This window comes from Sphaerodactylus townsendi, linkage group LG02 (assembly GCF_021028975.2).
Source record: "Sphaerodactylus townsendi isolate TG3544 linkage group LG02, MPM_Stown_v2.3, whole genome shotgun sequence".
NCBI classification, from domain to species: Eukaryota; Metazoa; Chordata; class Lepidosauria; order Squamata; family Sphaerodactylidae; genus Sphaerodactylus; species Sphaerodactylus townsendi.
The window spans coordinates 123,226,230-123,242,930 of NC_059426.1; the positions used below are offsets into that span (position 1 = coordinate 123,226,230).

Below are 16,701 nucleotides of genomic sequence, written 5' to 3' on the forward strand. Positions count from 1 at the left end.
ATGACCTTCACTCACTCCCAGGCTGTTCCTGAGGGTCCCCTGTATCTCAGTAACAAATTTCAAGAATCTTAGGCTGAGATGAGAGCCAGAAAAACTTCGTTATGTTTCCAGAACTCCTGTTACAGTATTTTTTACTGGTTTTCATCATAAGCAGTGTGAGTAGAGTTGTGGTAGAGTCCTCCTTTCTCACTGTAACTTCCACCCTTTTCTGTTTGTGCTGATGTGGATGAATAGACCTGAAAGGGGAGGGGGGATTGAGAACTTGCTCTCCCCTCCTATTCTGACTGGAAATACTGATGACCACAACTGGCAACATAGGATCCAAGCCTCAATATATAATAATTGTGTAAATACTGATAAGTTTTTTGATGATGATGATGGGGATTGCTTTGCTTAATGTTTTGTAATGGCAGTGGTATTCTCTTTATTCTGTAGTGTGGCTGAGACTCAGACATCTGTATCATCAGTTAGAGGATCAAAAAACTCATCAGGTATATCCATTTGTTTGTTCCCCTCATCTCAACTAAAAATAATCTTGAGTTTTTTTGTATCTGAGGAATTACCAGGGTCTTTGGAAATTCATCTTCTGAGAGTGGTAATTTTTCTAAAGTTTAAAAAACTAGGACTATAGAAGCTTGTTGAAAAGTGAGGGGAGCTTGTGGAGATACCCTAGACCAAAGGCATATTGATTTAGAGAGGGTCACAATACAGCTCAAAACCTTGGGGTATGATTGCCACATACTCCAGCTTGGTAGCTGCCACCACCACTTTCTCTAGCCAAACAGTTAGAAGCAAAGGGACAAGCTTCCAGTCTTTTGGGGATTACCATTAAGAAAATTACCTTTGTAAGGTAGGCCACTGCAGTTTCACAAAACAGCTTTACTGGTAGGTATAACCACAAGTGTCAAGGACTGGATTTAGATTGAAGTTAGCTAAAGAGAGAACACCACAAAATATGACTGAAGGAAGTTATTGAAATTGTATGAGAATATAATTGAAGGAACAAAACAGTGAGGTTTAACATAATAAAACTTAAGCCAGCAAGGACTGACTACACTGTAATTTAGCCTTGGTCACTATATCGAGAGCATCAGTTAGACAGCATTTCGAACCTTTAAATGACAGTGTCCTAAGGTGTCAGGCTGGAAGGCACCAAAAGTATTCTTCTTGGGATCCAAATGGTGGATCAAGGAGCCATAGTAAGAAGCACACTTGTTAGGCTGAAAATCCAAAACTTTATGGGTGGAGGATTTGAGGTGGCCAGGCCCACTGACCAATCAAATCCATGCCTGGTGATCTAAAACTATCACACAACACAGTTGCTAACCAGGTGACCCAAAGGGTCACAGTGAGATAGGAAGGTAGGATTTATCTACAGTCATAACCCCCCCTCACAGTGACACAGAAATAATTTAATCAGCATAATTAATTGGAATGTGATACCTTGGTTCTGTGACCTTGAAGGCCTAGGAAGTCAAGCTTGAAACTGTTTCACTCCTAGTATCTGCTCTGTTATCTTAGTTGCAAAAGGTCAGGCACAGCAGTTAAATTCCACTTGTATTGAATGCCTTAGAGCCTGAACCATTGTTTGAAGGAACAAGAAACTGCACAGTGGAACTCAGTTGACAAAGCTGATGTTTAGAAGAGTAAGAATTCTCATGTCAAGAGTAATTTCTTTGAAATTCTTTGAAATTCTCATGTCAAGAGTAATTTCTTTGAAACAAACGAAGACAGTTCTTCCTTCTTGAGTGATTGTAATACATACAATGATAAAGAGCGGCGCCCCTTTTTCCCATGGTGCAGGAGGCTTAAACCAGTCTCCTGTCTCTTAAGTGGCTGTCTTTGTTTATTGCTGGCATATTTCAACACAGAATTCAGATTGTCCTGTATTGCCAGATAGGCCATCAGCTTAAAGCCACATAAACCCATGGCTTGGACCTTTGGTGAAAATTGCTAAGTTCAGGTGCATTCAACTATTTTCCTGTCCCACTGTGGAGTAACATCAGTGCAATTCACATTGCAACTGGTAGTGTGCTGTTGCCAGGCTTGTCTGTAGCTGCCAACAGGCCACCAAGAGTGCTCCTTGGCTTTCATCTAGAGACTTCCGTTGTACTACATTAAGTGGTGCAGTGGGAATATACCTTCGGTCATTGTGTTTTTTTGTGTTTCCTGTAATTAAAATTCATAGATGATTCCTAATGTGGTCGTAAGCCAACAACCATTTCCAGACACACTGTTGCTTCCTCGTTTTACATTGTGGCATGTTTCTAGTGTCTCAGAATTGCCACTTGGCTCTTTTTCCTGGTTCTCTCAGCCAGGAGGCTCCTAACGGTTTTGTTGTGTTCTTTGTTCTAGTGGAATAAATTTGTATTAGCACAACATCCTGCCAACTTTGAGTGTCTCATTGCTTTTTTGGGAACCAGGGAGTTTTCCTTCATCCTGGTATTATGAGCAGACAGGTTGACTAATGGAAGGCTTTGGCCACTGTGTTTGACAGAAGTCTCTTCAGAGCCTGGGGAGGACGAAGAACCTGCAGAAGGAGTATTTGAAGGACATGCAGCTGCAGTGAATGCTATTCAGATTTTTGGGAATTTGCTGTACACCTGTTCAGCAGACAAAACCATCCGTGCCTATAACTTGGTGGTGAGTTGATTGGCAGAAAAAGTTATAATAATGAAGCTAACTCACAGTGTTCCCTAGTACTCCTTAATGAGATTTTATGTCTGTGAACCCTCTAAAGATTGACTGTGGTGGATAAAATCAGTGGAACTAGAGCCAAATGAAATCTATGTAGATCTTTTGAAATATAATTAAGTTTTGAAGAAACCATTTGTATTTAGAAAATGAACATCTAGCAGGTCACATTCCAGGAGACTAGGCAGATTTATTAAGATCTGCATTTTTAAAGATTTAAACAGGTAACTTTAGAGAACCAATCAGGTTCCGTTAGCACATTTGTTTGGTTTAAAATAAATGCAGATAATGTCACGATCGGTTCTTCCTCTGTACCGGACAGCGAAGACGAAAGCAGCCTACCACACACCCCTGTTAATGCCCCCACTGACAGAGAAGGAATGTTTCAGGAGTGGAGGCGTGAGAGCAGCTGTTCATCAGAAGAGGATGAACCAGCTGTTGATCCAGAGTCCTCTGCGGGGCCCTCGAAGTTAGGAGTCCACCCTCAGAGTCCACCCTCAGCACCCCAAGCAAACAGACCTCCGGGTTCACCCACCCCTTTAGAGCAGCATTGCCAACGGTTACGCCTTGAATTAGCTGAGAGTAGACGATTAGCTTGGTTGGCTGCTCGGCATTTGTAAGTTACTAGCAGGACCAGCTCCTTGAAGCAACGTTCCTCCAGCATTTCCGTCCTCATGCTGATAAGAGACAGCTCACAGCCGGTGCGTTTTTTGCGGAAGGCAGTTTGTCACCTCGATGGCTACTATGCTTCGTTTCTGTGTCTTGCTCAGAAAAGCCTGCTTTCTGGTAACAACCCTTGGACTTTGCCCCCTGGACCTGCTTTTTGGATTTGTATTTTGGATTGTGACGACCTGGTGGACTGGTGAGCTTGCTTACTAGTTCTCAGACTGAACTCTAACCAGTGCCTTATCAGGTGCCTTAAGAGACATTTCTGACCTGTGTTTAACCTGCAGTAAATATCTATCAGCTGCACCCTGCCTTCTGTCCATCCTTGACAGTCAGCCCGTGACAGTTAAGCAGAAAATAGGTGGTTGATTGGGAAGATGCTGTGCTTGGGTGGTGCCTCAGTTTGGGATCAGAGTGTAAATTAATCTTGTTAATGCCTTTCTCCACCCAGAACAGGAAATGTGTTGGTGTATTTGAAGGACACACTTCAAAAGTGAACTGCCTGCTGGTTACTCAGACTAATGGGAAAAATGCAGCTCTCTATTCTGGCTCCAGTGACCACAGTATAAATTGTTACAACATCAAGGTAATTATAGACACAGCAGTCCTCATTTCGGGAGGTGCAGTCTCATAAACAAATTTGTGTGTGCTACTCTAAATACTTCTATTTTTTCACATGATGCAACTAATATGTAGGCAGAATTGCTCCAATTTTGGACATAATCTGTCGGTCCTCAAAGAGTATAGGCATTGTTGGGGAGAGGGACTGTTGCTATATCGAATGTAGCCAAAAGGGTTTGGGTTAGAGCCATCACAGAGTTTCCTCGGATTTAAATGTTTTCAACTTTGGAGCGTCTCGTTCTTCCTTTCTCATGCTGTAACTCACAATGCCCCCCGTGATACTGTTCCAGGGGGTGAGGGCAGTTGGTCTGCAAAGGGAGTGGGGAATGAGATGGTCATAATCCATGCAGAAATCTTTTATCTGTGAAAATGATCCCTTGGGTCCAAGCCACTGTTTCATTTCACAGGTATCAAAGCCTGGCTTTCCCAAGCTTCTGTTGCAAACAACACTAACTTTTGGGTATGTTACTTAGGATCACTTATTTATGCATGGTGAACCAAATTTTTAATATACTGTTCCTTTCCTCTTTCCAGACTAGAGAACGTATTGATCAGTTTAAGTTAGATGACCGTGTACTCTGTCTGCACAGTAGATGGAAAATCCTTTATGCTGGACTTGCAAATGGTAGTGTGGCCACTTTCAGTATCAAGGTCAGTATGAAAGATGTATAATCTATAGAGCAGAGATATTTACGCTGCTACTTTGGGGTAGCTCTCGTAAATAAGTGCTAATCTCATTGCATCTGAAATGAGGACCCATTGAAAATTGCCCCACCCCCACCCCCCAGGATCTTTTGTCAGGCTATTAGTTGAAAAAAGAATGGCATCCATAGTATGCCTGTCTACCCCACCCCACCCCACCCCTGGTCAGCTCAGGCGAGGTGGTTTTCCTATCAAGGGCAATGCTGTGGTGGTTAAACTCTTTCTTCCCCATTCCTTAGTACCTGCTTTTGACACCAGATAATCAGGAGATCCAATGATGTGCCTCTACTCATACATGTAGCCTAACGCATCAGATCTCTGGTTTATGAATACACAAGTGGTGACCTAAAAGAAACTTGCTGGAGCAATCATCCCATTTCCCCCATCTTTGCTTTTCCCCCTCTTCCCCTGTTTTTCTCAGTTCTCACTCTTTTTACTCTCTCTCCCTCTCTCTCCTCCATGCCTGTCACTTTCTGTCTCTTTCTATCCTCCCATCCCATCAATCTTTCTCTTTCTGCCACCCCTCACCATTCTTTCTTTTTGCCCCCATCACCCTCCCAGCCGCTCACCTACTTCCTTCCCCCTCCCAAAGCTCAAGTAATCATGGTGGCACTTATAGCTGCTTACCTGTTTCCCCTTCCTCCACAGCAGCAGGGGCAGTAGTGACTCTCCTAGAGTCACAACTGATCTCTCAACTACAGAGATCAATTCCCCATAGGGTTGGCAGCTCCAGGTTGGGAAATTCCTGAAGATTTGGAGGTGGAACCTTGGGAGGATGCGGTTTTGGGAGGGAAATGGCCTCAGCAGGGTATAATGCTACAGACTCAAGCATCCAAAGCAGCAGTTTTCTTCCAGGGAACTGTTCTGTGTCATCTGGAGATCAGTTGTAATTCCAGGTGATCACTAGCTCTAGTTCAAGCTCCAGTCGCTGAATTTAATATTGGCGATCTCTATCAGAACATGTGTGTGTTTAAAGTATCATCAAGTCACAGTTGACTTATAATGACCCAGTAAGACTTTCAAGGCATGAGACTATTTAATAGAGGTGGTTTGCCATTGCCTTCTTCCACACAGTGACTGTGGTATTCCTTGATGGGTGGTCTCCTGCATTCAGGAGCAATTGGCCATGCTGGCAGGGGCTGATGGGAAATGTAGTCCATAACATCTGGTGTGCCAAAGGTTCGCCACCACTGGCCTAGGCCATCCAAGTCAGGACATCAGAGTATAATGTGGCTTCTAATCCAAAGAATAATCTGGGCACTAGGTAGCCATTTGTGCATGTTCATATAAAAGTACTATAAGCTGCTGCTGAAAGAGTTAACGGAATGTCCAGGATAATTCATTTTTGTTTAGAATTTGTTCTTTGTAAATACTGAAATACTGTGTGGGGCAGTTAAAGATTCTGGGATGAAATGAGATATACACTATACATACATTCATTCTGTGCTTTTTAAAAAATTATGGGATGTTTTGAGAAAGTATCTGGAGAGACAGTATGAAAATTGTCTTAATATATGCCTGCTTAAAAAATTAAATAAGGTTGTAGAGAAAAGTGCTTCCTTTTGCTTGAACAACTTGAGCAGGCAAGTTGAATAGTTGTGCTATTGTGACATGTTATGGGAAGTTCTCACAATGGAGAGATGTAGGGAGTGGTGTCCCCCAAGGATCCGTATTGGGACCAGTGCTCTTTAACCTATTCATAAATGACCTGGAAGTAGGGGTGGGTAGCGTGGTGGCCAAGTTTGCAGATGATACCAAATTATGTAGGGTGGTGAGAACCACAAAGGATTGCGAAGAGCTCCAAGCGGACCTTGATAAATTAGGTGAGTGGGCTCAGAAATGGCAAATGCAGTTCAATGTAGCAAAATGTAAAGTGATGCACATAGGGGCAAAAAATCCAAACTTCACATACACGCTACAGGGGTCAGTGCTATCAGTCACAGACCAGGAAAGGGATTTAGGCGTCTTAGTTGATAGTTCCATGGGAATGTCAACTCAATGCATGGCAGCTGTAAAAAAGGCAAACTCTATGCTGGGGATCATTAGAAAAGGAATTGATAATAAAACTGCAAAGATTGTCATGCCCTTATATAAAGCAGTGGTGCGACCGCACTTGGAGTACTGTGTCCAGTTCTGGTCGCTGCATCTCAAAAAGGATATTGAGGAGATAGAAAAAGTGGAGAGAAGGGCAACAAGGATGATTGAGGGACTGGAGCACCTTCCCTATGAGGAGAGGCTGCAGCGTTTGGGACTCTTTAGTTTGGAGAGGAGACGTCTGAGGGGGGATATGATTGAAGTCTACAAAATTATGCATGGGGTAGAAAATGTTGACAGAGAGAAATTTTTCTCTCTTTCTCACAATACTAGAACCAGGGGGCATACATTTAAAATGCTGGGGGGAAGAATTAGAACTAATAAAAGGAAACACTTCTTCACACAACGTGTGATTGGTGTTTGGAATATGCTGCCACAGGAGGTGGTGATGGCCACTAACCTGGATAGCTTTAAAAGGGGCTTGGACAGATTTATGGAGGAGAAGTCGATTTATGGCTACCAATCTTGATCCTCCTTGATCTGGGATTGCAAATGCCTTAACAGACCAGGTGCTCAGGAGCAACAGCCGCAGAAGGCCATTGCGTTCACATCCTACATGTGAGCTCCCCAAGGCACCTGGTGGGCCACTGTGAGTAGCAGAGAGCTGGACTAGATGGACTTTGGTCTGATCCAGCTGGCTTGTTCTTATGTTCTTATGTTCTTATGTTATTTAAGTTATGCTTTCTTAATAGAGGGTTGCTTTTAACAGCAAATATTGTCAGTAATACTTAAAATTGCATGTTCCCTCAGAACAACAAACAAGGTGACACCTTTGAGTGCCATGGACCCAGAGCAATCAGCTGTCTAGCTACAGCCCAGGAAGGAGCACGCAGGTTGCTGATTGTGGGATCCTACGATTGTACGATCAGCGTGCGAGATGCCCGAAATGGACTTCTGCTTCGAACCCTTGAAGGTCATAGCAAAACAGTCCTCTGTATGAAGGTAACTAATTAGAAAATACAACTTTTTAAGGACAGGCTTCTTTTAGCAGTTTTCTCATCTCTGAAAACTTAAATTTATCAATTATCAACCAAATATTGGTACAGTATTTGTAACTTGCCATAATGTGAGCCATATTTTCATGAGGAGAGTCTGTTTTTCTCCTTTTTCCACTGGTGTCCCTAAGTGACCCTCTGCAGTTCCTTCTCACACCTTATCAGGTCCCACTGCTTTTGGAAACCACCTAAATGATGATAGTCAAGGAGAGGAAAGTTCTGGGAGCACCCAGAGTGTTTTTCTCTGAACATCCAGACTAAAAACCATTTTTAGTGAAATTTTGCAAAACATTTTTACCATCACCTGCCACCTACTAGATCTTCTTAGGTGATCATGCTTTACTCGAAGCATTCTGTAAAAAGAGCAAAAGAAACCCCAAATACTACTAGGGAACAAACACTGATTGTGCAATTAAGACTGAATTCAAATGTCACAACATCAGGCTGCAATTAAGCTCTGATGGAGTTCAAACACCGTTTTTTTACAGTTCTCCTGGCTCCCCTCTTTAAGCATACTAGCAGAGGTGAGGCAGGACTGGACTTTTCCAGTGTTAACCTCCCCATCTTTGAAATGGTGTTCCCCTTAAGGCTCACTTGACACCTATCTTATATCTTACCTAGGCACCAGGTCAAAATATTTTCCTTTTACCCCATCTTTTAACTAAGGTGTCTTAAAGCTGTATAGTCTGCTTCTAGCCCGAGGACTGTTTTTATTAACATATTCCATTTAGGCTATTGTTTTATTCTATAGCTTATTTTCATGGCTACTGATTTCTGATAGTTGCATGCTGTTTTTATGTTTGTTTGTTTTTTGGTATTGTTTTACTTTTTGAGCAATCTCAAGCCCACCTTTGGTGAGACAGCATGTGAATTTTCTGGAAAAATAATCTTGAGTTTGAATTAATTTTTTTAACATCTTTGGTTCTGTAGAGCCAGGCAATGTACTTCCTGGCATGGGGTGAATGAACTGGAGTTCATTTACTCTGCACCAGCTGGAATTCAAAAATTCTGAGAGATCTGGGAGGAGGTGGAGGCATGCAGATGCACAGCGGCCAATGGTTAATGTCTGACTGGAGTTTAATTTTAGCTCGTCATGATATCTAATTGCAGTTTAAAGTGATTATCTTCTATGTAGGTGGAATAGAGCCTAGAACTGTTTCAGGCACTCTTTGAAATGGTACATGCTGAGTAATTCAGAAAAGCAGCACTGATGGCTCAGACCAAGGGTCTGTCTAATTCAGAATCCAGTTTCTCATACTTGCAATTCAAATGTCCCAAAAGGCCCAGAAGCAATGGATAGAGAGGTCAAGGCCTTCCCATTGTTTTTCCCTAGCAACTTGTATTCAGAGGTATTGTGCCCGTGAACGTACCTGTCATGGCAAATAGTCATTGACGGACACATCTAGTGACACATCTAGCGTTTCCCAAACTGCAGGTCCCATTTTATTGATTTGTGCATACATTTGTGTGTGTCTGTGTTTAGGTGAGTCATCGTATCAAGTAAATCTGGTTTACCATACCAAAAAGACTGGGAACCAGTGATGTAGTCTCCATCGTATTTCATTGTCTTGTCCCGGTAGGCCTAAAATATGCAAGAGAAAGTGGATAGGAGATGACCGGTGTTTGAAAAATCCTCAGTAATCAGGTTGTCTGGTTGTCTCTCTTTAAAGGTTGTAAATGATCTGGTGTTCAGCGGTTCCAGTGACCAATCTGTCCATGCCCACAATATACATGTAAGTTGCTCATATGATAAAGAACTGAGGAAAATATGATTGCTATATTGTTCAGTGACTTTCCTCTACCTAATTGTCTCCCATGTATTTTGTATTTGTTCTTCCTTTCTGCTGAGAAATACAAAAATAAGGGTGAGCTCATAATAGGTACTTACAGGGAATTAGTCCCATACTTTCTGGGTGGACATATTTCCTAATATTGAAGAGCTAGAATGTTGTTGTTGGTTTTTTTAATTTGATGCCTTATATTAAACCTATGTTGTAAGCCATCCCAAGCATGAAAACGGAGGGGCGGCCTATTAAGTCTAATAAATTTAATTAATATCAGTGCTGGTTCTGCCCTCCCTACCAGCAACGACAGAGTACTGAAAAACAGAGCCAGTAGTCAAATGTTAACTGACCTTTTGTAGAGATTGCTTTCTTGACCGTAACCTCTAAAGCCCTGGCCTGGATGGCCCAGGCTAGCCTGATTTTATCAGCTCCAGGGTCAGCCCTGGTTGGTACTTAGATGGGCGACCACTGAGAAAGTCCGGGGTAGCTATGCAGAGACAGGCAGTGGCAAACCACCTCTGAACATCTCTTGCCTTTGAAAACCCTTAGGGGTTGCCATAAGTTGGCTGCAGCACTGGACAGCACTTTCCACCACTAAGCTCTCAAGTGGTTAGAATGTCACTAAAGTTCTGTTCTGTCAGGAATGTTTAAGAAATATGCCAGTTCACATATTGGTATCCATACGTGTTTTATAAAAATGTAATTTTTGTAACAGACAGGGGAACTTGTACGGATCTACAAAGGACACAACCATGCAGTGACCGTTGTGAATATCCTGGGGAAAGTTATGGTAACAGCCTGCTTGGATAAATTTGTTCGTGTTTACGAGCTGCAGGTAAAAGAACCAATATCGGCTCTAATACATGTTGCTTCAGATAATCTTCTGGAACTTTTCCCCCCTGCAAACTTGGGTTCTTTAGTTGGTTTGTTTGCTTTGAACTTTCATACATTTAATGAGGTGTAAATTGGAATGAAAGCCCCTTTGCATGAAGCTGAGTTTGAATAATTAGGAAGCCTTGCAGGAGTTACTCAATCCTGAGCGGCTAGTTTTCACTGTACCGAAACTCTGCTGTAGCCTTTGCTTGTCTGCTGGATGAACTGTGTTGCACAGCAGCTGGAAACCTTATTCTTAAATTTTGTTTCACTTTGTTTGCTGAGCACTGGCCAAACTTGGGAAATTATCGTCATTGTTGGTCTTCATTGTTGAAAAGCTTTCTCTAGGGGGAACCAGTGGTGGGATTCAAAAATTTTAACAACAGGTTCTGATGGTGGTGGGATTCAAACAGTGGTGTAGCCCCAATGGGGCTGGGTGGGCCACGACATGGTGGGGGCGTGGCCTGGGCATTCTGGGGGTGGGGCGTTCCGGAGCAGGGTGGGTGGTGCTGCAGCAGGGGCACAGGGTCTGCACGCCCCAGGTGCAGTTCCCCCTTGTTCCCCCTCTGGATTCAAATAATGACAAATTACAGAATTAAAAAAGCAATATACTGAAAGGTGATGTATTATTTCTTTTTTATATATATAATTATATTGATTGATTTTGTATGATAACATAAGTAAGGAGAGAAACCAAAAACTGTTTACAATTACAATTACAAACATATCTAATTGTCTATCTCTCTTAACTCCCCCAATTAAAACATCACCAAAAATACAGTTGCCCCGCTATTTTGCCTCCCTCCTTCCCATATTTTCCTCCCCCGTACTTTCTACTTACCCTTCAGATTCCTATAACTACTTTATCTATTCCCCTTGAAAGAAAACTAACAGACAGATCCAAAATCCTTAATCTAAAAGAGTAGTTTAAACTCCTCTGTTTCCAATCTATATTTCAAGAAAAAAAAGAAAATGAAACATCTTTACCTATAATACTTTCCCAACATTTATAACAAAAAATGAACAAATGAACAAAAAAAGAAAAATAGTGGAGTTAATCATTAACAACCGGTTCTCTGAACTGAGGAAAATTTTAACAAACGGTTCCACAGAACCTTCCCAAACCGGCAGCATCCCACCTCTGGGGGGAACCACTTGTAACCTTCCATGGCTCGAAGGCATTCAGTTTTTATAAGCTGAGTGAGGTAAAACTGTAAACCATGGCAAGATTTCTTATTATGTCTGTGCGTTTTAATTGTGTAAACTTATTTTCAAGAACAATACAGATTTTTTGGCTTGTGAAGTATCTGATGCTTTTAATTTTCTTCTCCCAAGTCTCATGATCGTTTGCAAGTCTACGGAGGACACTCGGATATGATTATGTGTATGACCATTCATAAAAGCATGGTAACCATTTTCCCTTTTCTTTAAAAACAACGATTTACCTTCCGCGGTAATGGTAATCCTTGAGTGGTTTCCCCCTTGCATATATTTTGTAGCAAATAATGTCATGCTTGGTTTCTTCCAGTAGCAGAAGTTTCCACCCAGTATATTGCCTGCTTCAAAGGATTAATTCTTTTCAGGCTTCTGTGCCTATCAAAACAGCAGTGAACTAGCCTTCATGTTACCTGTAACTTTTCATGGGCATTCACAGCAACGAAGAAAGTTGACATGCAGGAGGGGAGGATTTCAAGGCATGACAGAAAAAAAGTCTGTACATTATAGTCATCTTGAAATGGGGACAACTCTCCTTTCAAAGAAGGCGATCAGCTGCAGACCTGGGGCTTTTCTATCATGCTTCAAAACATTTTTTCCCCCTTCTACCCCTCTACTCATTCTATTTTTGTTCCAAAAACCTGTTCTGATGAAGAGTAGGGAACCTGAATATTTGCTCTTACTATGTTGTGATAATATTGTCTAAACGTGGGAGAGGCATTGTGATTCTGAATTTAGGATCCTTGGTACCTTTAGCAGAACTTTAATTATCTTTTGAAGGTTTTTTATTTTTTCTGAGACCATTTTTTTTTTCATTTTCAGATCTACACTGGTTGCTATGATGGCAGTATCCAAGCTGTGCGTCTTAACTTGATGCAGAATTATCGTTGCTGGGTAAAGAACACACAATTTCCCTCCCTAGGCCTGAAGCCTGTTTAGTTCTCAGGAACCTGAGGACAGTTCCCTTCACTGGTCAGCTTCTAAATGATAAGCCAAGACCATCCTAATAAAAGTATGCTACGAACAGGATGTAGGGCTCAGAAAGATGCATCAAACTAGTATTCAATTATCAGTTGCACTGAAAATGGGAACCCTCACAGGGTGATGCATCTTTGATAACACTTGCAGTAGCTGTCCCCATAAGTGGAAAGAGTCCTCTGTGGCTGCCAGGAATGAAGCAGCAAAAGTGTAGAGATCCTGTGACATGAATACTGTTTTGGACTATAGTCCCTATAGCATGTGTGTCCTAGCCGGAGGTTTATCGGGATGACTGTTCTATGTCTCTGGGAGGCCTACACCTGGGGCACAGAGGCCAAAACCCTGTCCCTCTGCTGCTTCCCTTCAATAAATTGGGAAGAGATATTTGCCTGTATAGCTAAGTAAATATTTCCTGTTCGAGAATTTACATAAAGTATTTTAAAGAGTTTAAAGGTAAAGCTAGCAGCCATTATCCCATTCATTAGCTATCCCAAAGTATTTTGGAAGACAAAGAGAAATTATTTTCTCAACACTGCATATTCTGCAAAGCCCAAAGGTCTGTAGTTTTTCTTTGATGGGAAAGTGTTCCAGTCTTTTTGGGTTGCCCTTTCCTACACCCTTTTCAGCTATACAATATCCTTTTGAGATGGAGAAATCAGAACTGAATTGCTATAATATTATCCCTTAACATCCCCATGTATAGTCATTTTGAATAAAGAATGTTAAAAAGATAACCCTGGTATGCGAGCATCTCAGTGCATTTTTATAGATGAAGTTGGGGGTCTTCCTCAGCAGCTGTGATTCTGAAAACCAGAGACAGGGATAGTTTCAGGTGGGCAGCCATATTGGTGTGCAGTATTTTATTTATGTATTTATTTCTTCTATTTTATAGGCCGCCTCATCCCCAAAGGGCACTAGGCAGCTCACAAACCCCAAACAACCACATACAATGTAGTTCAATTAATAAAGACAGAACAAGATTCAAGTCTAGTAACACCTTAGAGACCAAAAAGATTTCTGGGGTATAATTTTGAAGAGTCAAAGATACAAGTGGAAAAGAAGATCCTTGAACCCTTATAGATAGGCAGGGAATGTTAACTAAAGACAGTTTAAGTATATAATTGTGAGTCAAAGATACAAGTGGAAAAGAAGATCCTTGAACCCTTATAGATAGGCAGGGAATGTTAACTAAAGACAGTTTAAGTATATAATTGTGAATAACAAAGGCAAGTCAGCTCTCTTAATATTCTCTCAGATCATTTGATTGCATTTAGTTTTGCCCCAATTATTGAGCTGTAGGATTCACACCTTATTTTGCTGATTCAAGAGTCATAATCCAGAGTTCACTTATAGTGCTGTAGCCAGAGGTGTACCAGGGGTAAATGGTGCCCGGAGACAAATTGTCTCCAGGACGCTCCCCAGGCTCTGCCCCACCACCCTCCCAGCTCCGCCCCTTGATGCCCCCAGGCTCCACCCCCAGTGCCCTCGACACCACCCATGTCACCATGGACATGGGCAAGGTCTAGGGTGCCCACCTTGCCCCTCCCCAGACTCCCCCCTGCCAGCTGGACTCCCAGCCAGAAGAGACTGCAGTCCTGGCCTCGGAGATTTGCTTTTATAAGCACTGAGGCCGGGGGAGGGGGGCTTGGGGAGCCCTTGTCGCTAGGTAGATACACCACTGGCTGTAGCTTTCCCCCCACAGCTGTTGTCTGTTGCTGCAAAGCTAAACCCACTTAAAAAAAACATTTTTCAGAAATTCAGGTTGCCATATGGAAAACACCCCCCCAAAAACTGATGATTGCTAAACTTGCAAACTTCTTTGATCGCTGCCAAAATTACTGGGTTTTTTTCCCCCAAAAAAATGGTTTCTTTCATATTAGTAATGTCTAATATGGTGCTTCGTTTCTGAAGCCCTTTTTAATTCCTTGAGCATAACAAAATGACTGTAACAGGCAGAAAGCCTTCGACAATACATAACAAAATGACTTTGCAGTGACATCTGTTGAGAGTCGCTTCTGATTACTATGTGGCAAGAAAGATTGAAATCTACCTGAAACTTACTTGGTTGCATTTTATCAGTCTGATAGGAGAACTGGTGTTTTCTCTGGTATTGCTGTTCAGTGTTGCTGAATCAATTTTATTCCTGCATAAAGATATCTGCTTGTTTAACAATTAACAACAGTGTGTGGAAAAGAACAAAACACACGTATAGTGAGATCACTTTTAAGCTTCTGTAATGCTTCCTCTGTAATATCTGTCTTAATTCTCTATCATCAGTGGCACGGATGTTCATTGATATTCGGAGTTGTGGACCACCTGAAACAGCATTTATTAAATGACCACACAAACCCAAACTTTCAGACATTAAAATGTCGCTGGAAGAACTGTGATGCCTTTTTCTCTTCCCGGAAAACTTCCAAGCAGGTATGTAATATATTAACTAGATAAAACAAAAAGTGCCTCTCATACTGCCTGTTACAGTAATTAAGTATATTTATGTGTTAGCAAAAATTCCCATCATATATTTTGGTTATGAAAAGAGGTATTAGTAAGATGTTCACAGTTCATACAGGTGTTTAAAGAATGTTCATAATAATACTTTTAAATATTAAGCAGCAAGATTATCATAATCACTTAGAAGTCTGGCGCAAAAGTAACAGATTTACAGAGGATTTTGCCCTTAAAAGTAAAAAAGCCCCATCACCCAATAGCCATGTAAAAAGAAAAATTATAAGGCTGGATTCTGTAGACCAGGAACAGAGTGAAGTGCGAGATGGAATATTTGTATTATTAATTATTTATTTCTTAGATTTCTACCCCGCCCTCCCTGGAACAGCCTTCTATTGCCTTCTGTTCCCACTGTAGCCCCTTAAAAGGGGAAGTTGGCAGAAATAATACCCCTGATACATACATCTCTTGCGGCCTCTTACGCAAGTCAGGAAAGAACAAATTCTGCCCCATCTTCCTTCTGCTTACAATCCCCACACCAGATCCAAGTGTCCCTGAGGGTCCCCTAATCCTTAGGTCAAGTTTCCCAATGTTGTTCTGCAGACTCCAACCCATAGATCAGAATGAAAGTGGGTGAGGCCTTTGTAGATACATTGAGCTGGAAGCCTGAATAAATACAGAGTTCTTTTCAACCAACCTTTCCCGTTTTGTTTTTTTAGAAAAATGTCAAATTTGGAAAAAATCTAGATGACTGTCACAGTGCACACTTTACTACTTGTACTTTGTGAATTTTAGTCTTCACTGACAAATAAAAATATTTAAATGACCTGTCAGCAGAATTCAGGTTGTTTTCCCGGCATTAAGAAATCTCCTTGAATACCTGATTTATTCATTGATGATAAAAAAGCAAACTGGTGAAAGTGCAGAAAGAAGGAGAATAAACCATCCAGTGCACAAACACCCTGCCCTCATACAGATTGTTTCTGTATGTTTTGCCTTGAGAGAGTTTAATAGTGCTAATACTAAAAGTTCCATTAGGTCATAGCAGACCAGCTTTTTGACTACAGAGAAACTGCAACAAAGAAAATGCTGGTGCATAATAATATCATATAATAATATAATAACATAATAACCCCCACCCCCATTTCTTTTCTGCCTGTATTTCATAGCTATTTGATGTGGTCTGTGGAGATGAAACATCTGGGAGGGGGATTCATAATGTTCATAGGAGGGATGAGCCTATATAGAAAAAGAGGCAGGGAGTCCCAGTTTGTTCCCAAGTTGTTTGCTCTTACTGTCAACACATGTATAATTTTAGATACTAGTGTGCTTCTATCTTTACAAGGACAGTAAAGTACAGTTTATTTACATAATACTTTTTATTAATTTTCTTCTTTAAAAAAACATTGAATATAAAACACACATAAAACCATTGAAGCACATAAGACATCAACAAATATTAACATGTAACATGTAACAAATAACAAAAGACCCACATTTACAGTTACCCAAACATAATCTAATCTACCACACCGACCCATTACGTAAACACATAATTCAGTATATCTTAATCAAATCAGTTACTTCACTTTTCTTTGTTAATTTGTTCTTTAACTTTATTAAGCTTAAAT

General features: G+C 41.3%; 1 protein-coding gene across 2 annotated transcripts in view; it reads left to right on the top strand.

Moving 5' to 3' along the window:
* The window catches only part of ZNF106 (zinc finger protein 106), a 57,981-nt gene that overhangs the window by 37,418 nt on the left and 3,862 nt on the right, over window positions 1–16,701 (top strand). For both annotated transcript variants that reach the window (XM_048484156.1, XM_048484157.1), the window contains exons 12-21: window positions 436–491; window positions 2,498–2,643; window positions 3,812–3,946; window positions 4,516–4,632; window positions 7,528–7,719; window positions 9,443–9,505; window positions 10,272–10,391; window positions 11,765–11,836; window positions 12,467–12,538; window positions 14,900–15,046. In XM_048484156.1, the coding sequence (XP_048340113.1) occupies window positions 436–491; window positions 2,498–2,643; window positions 3,812–3,946; window positions 4,516–4,632; window positions 7,528–7,719; window positions 9,443–9,505; window positions 10,272–10,391; window positions 11,765–11,836; window positions 12,467–12,538; window positions 14,900–15,046 (1,120 nt within the window). The remainder of the gene's footprint in view (window positions 1–435; window positions 492–2,497; window positions 2,644–3,811; window positions 3,947–4,515; window positions 4,633–7,527; window positions 7,720–9,442; window positions 9,506–10,271; window positions 10,392–11,764; window positions 11,837–12,466; window positions 12,539–14,899; window positions 15,047–16,701) is intronic.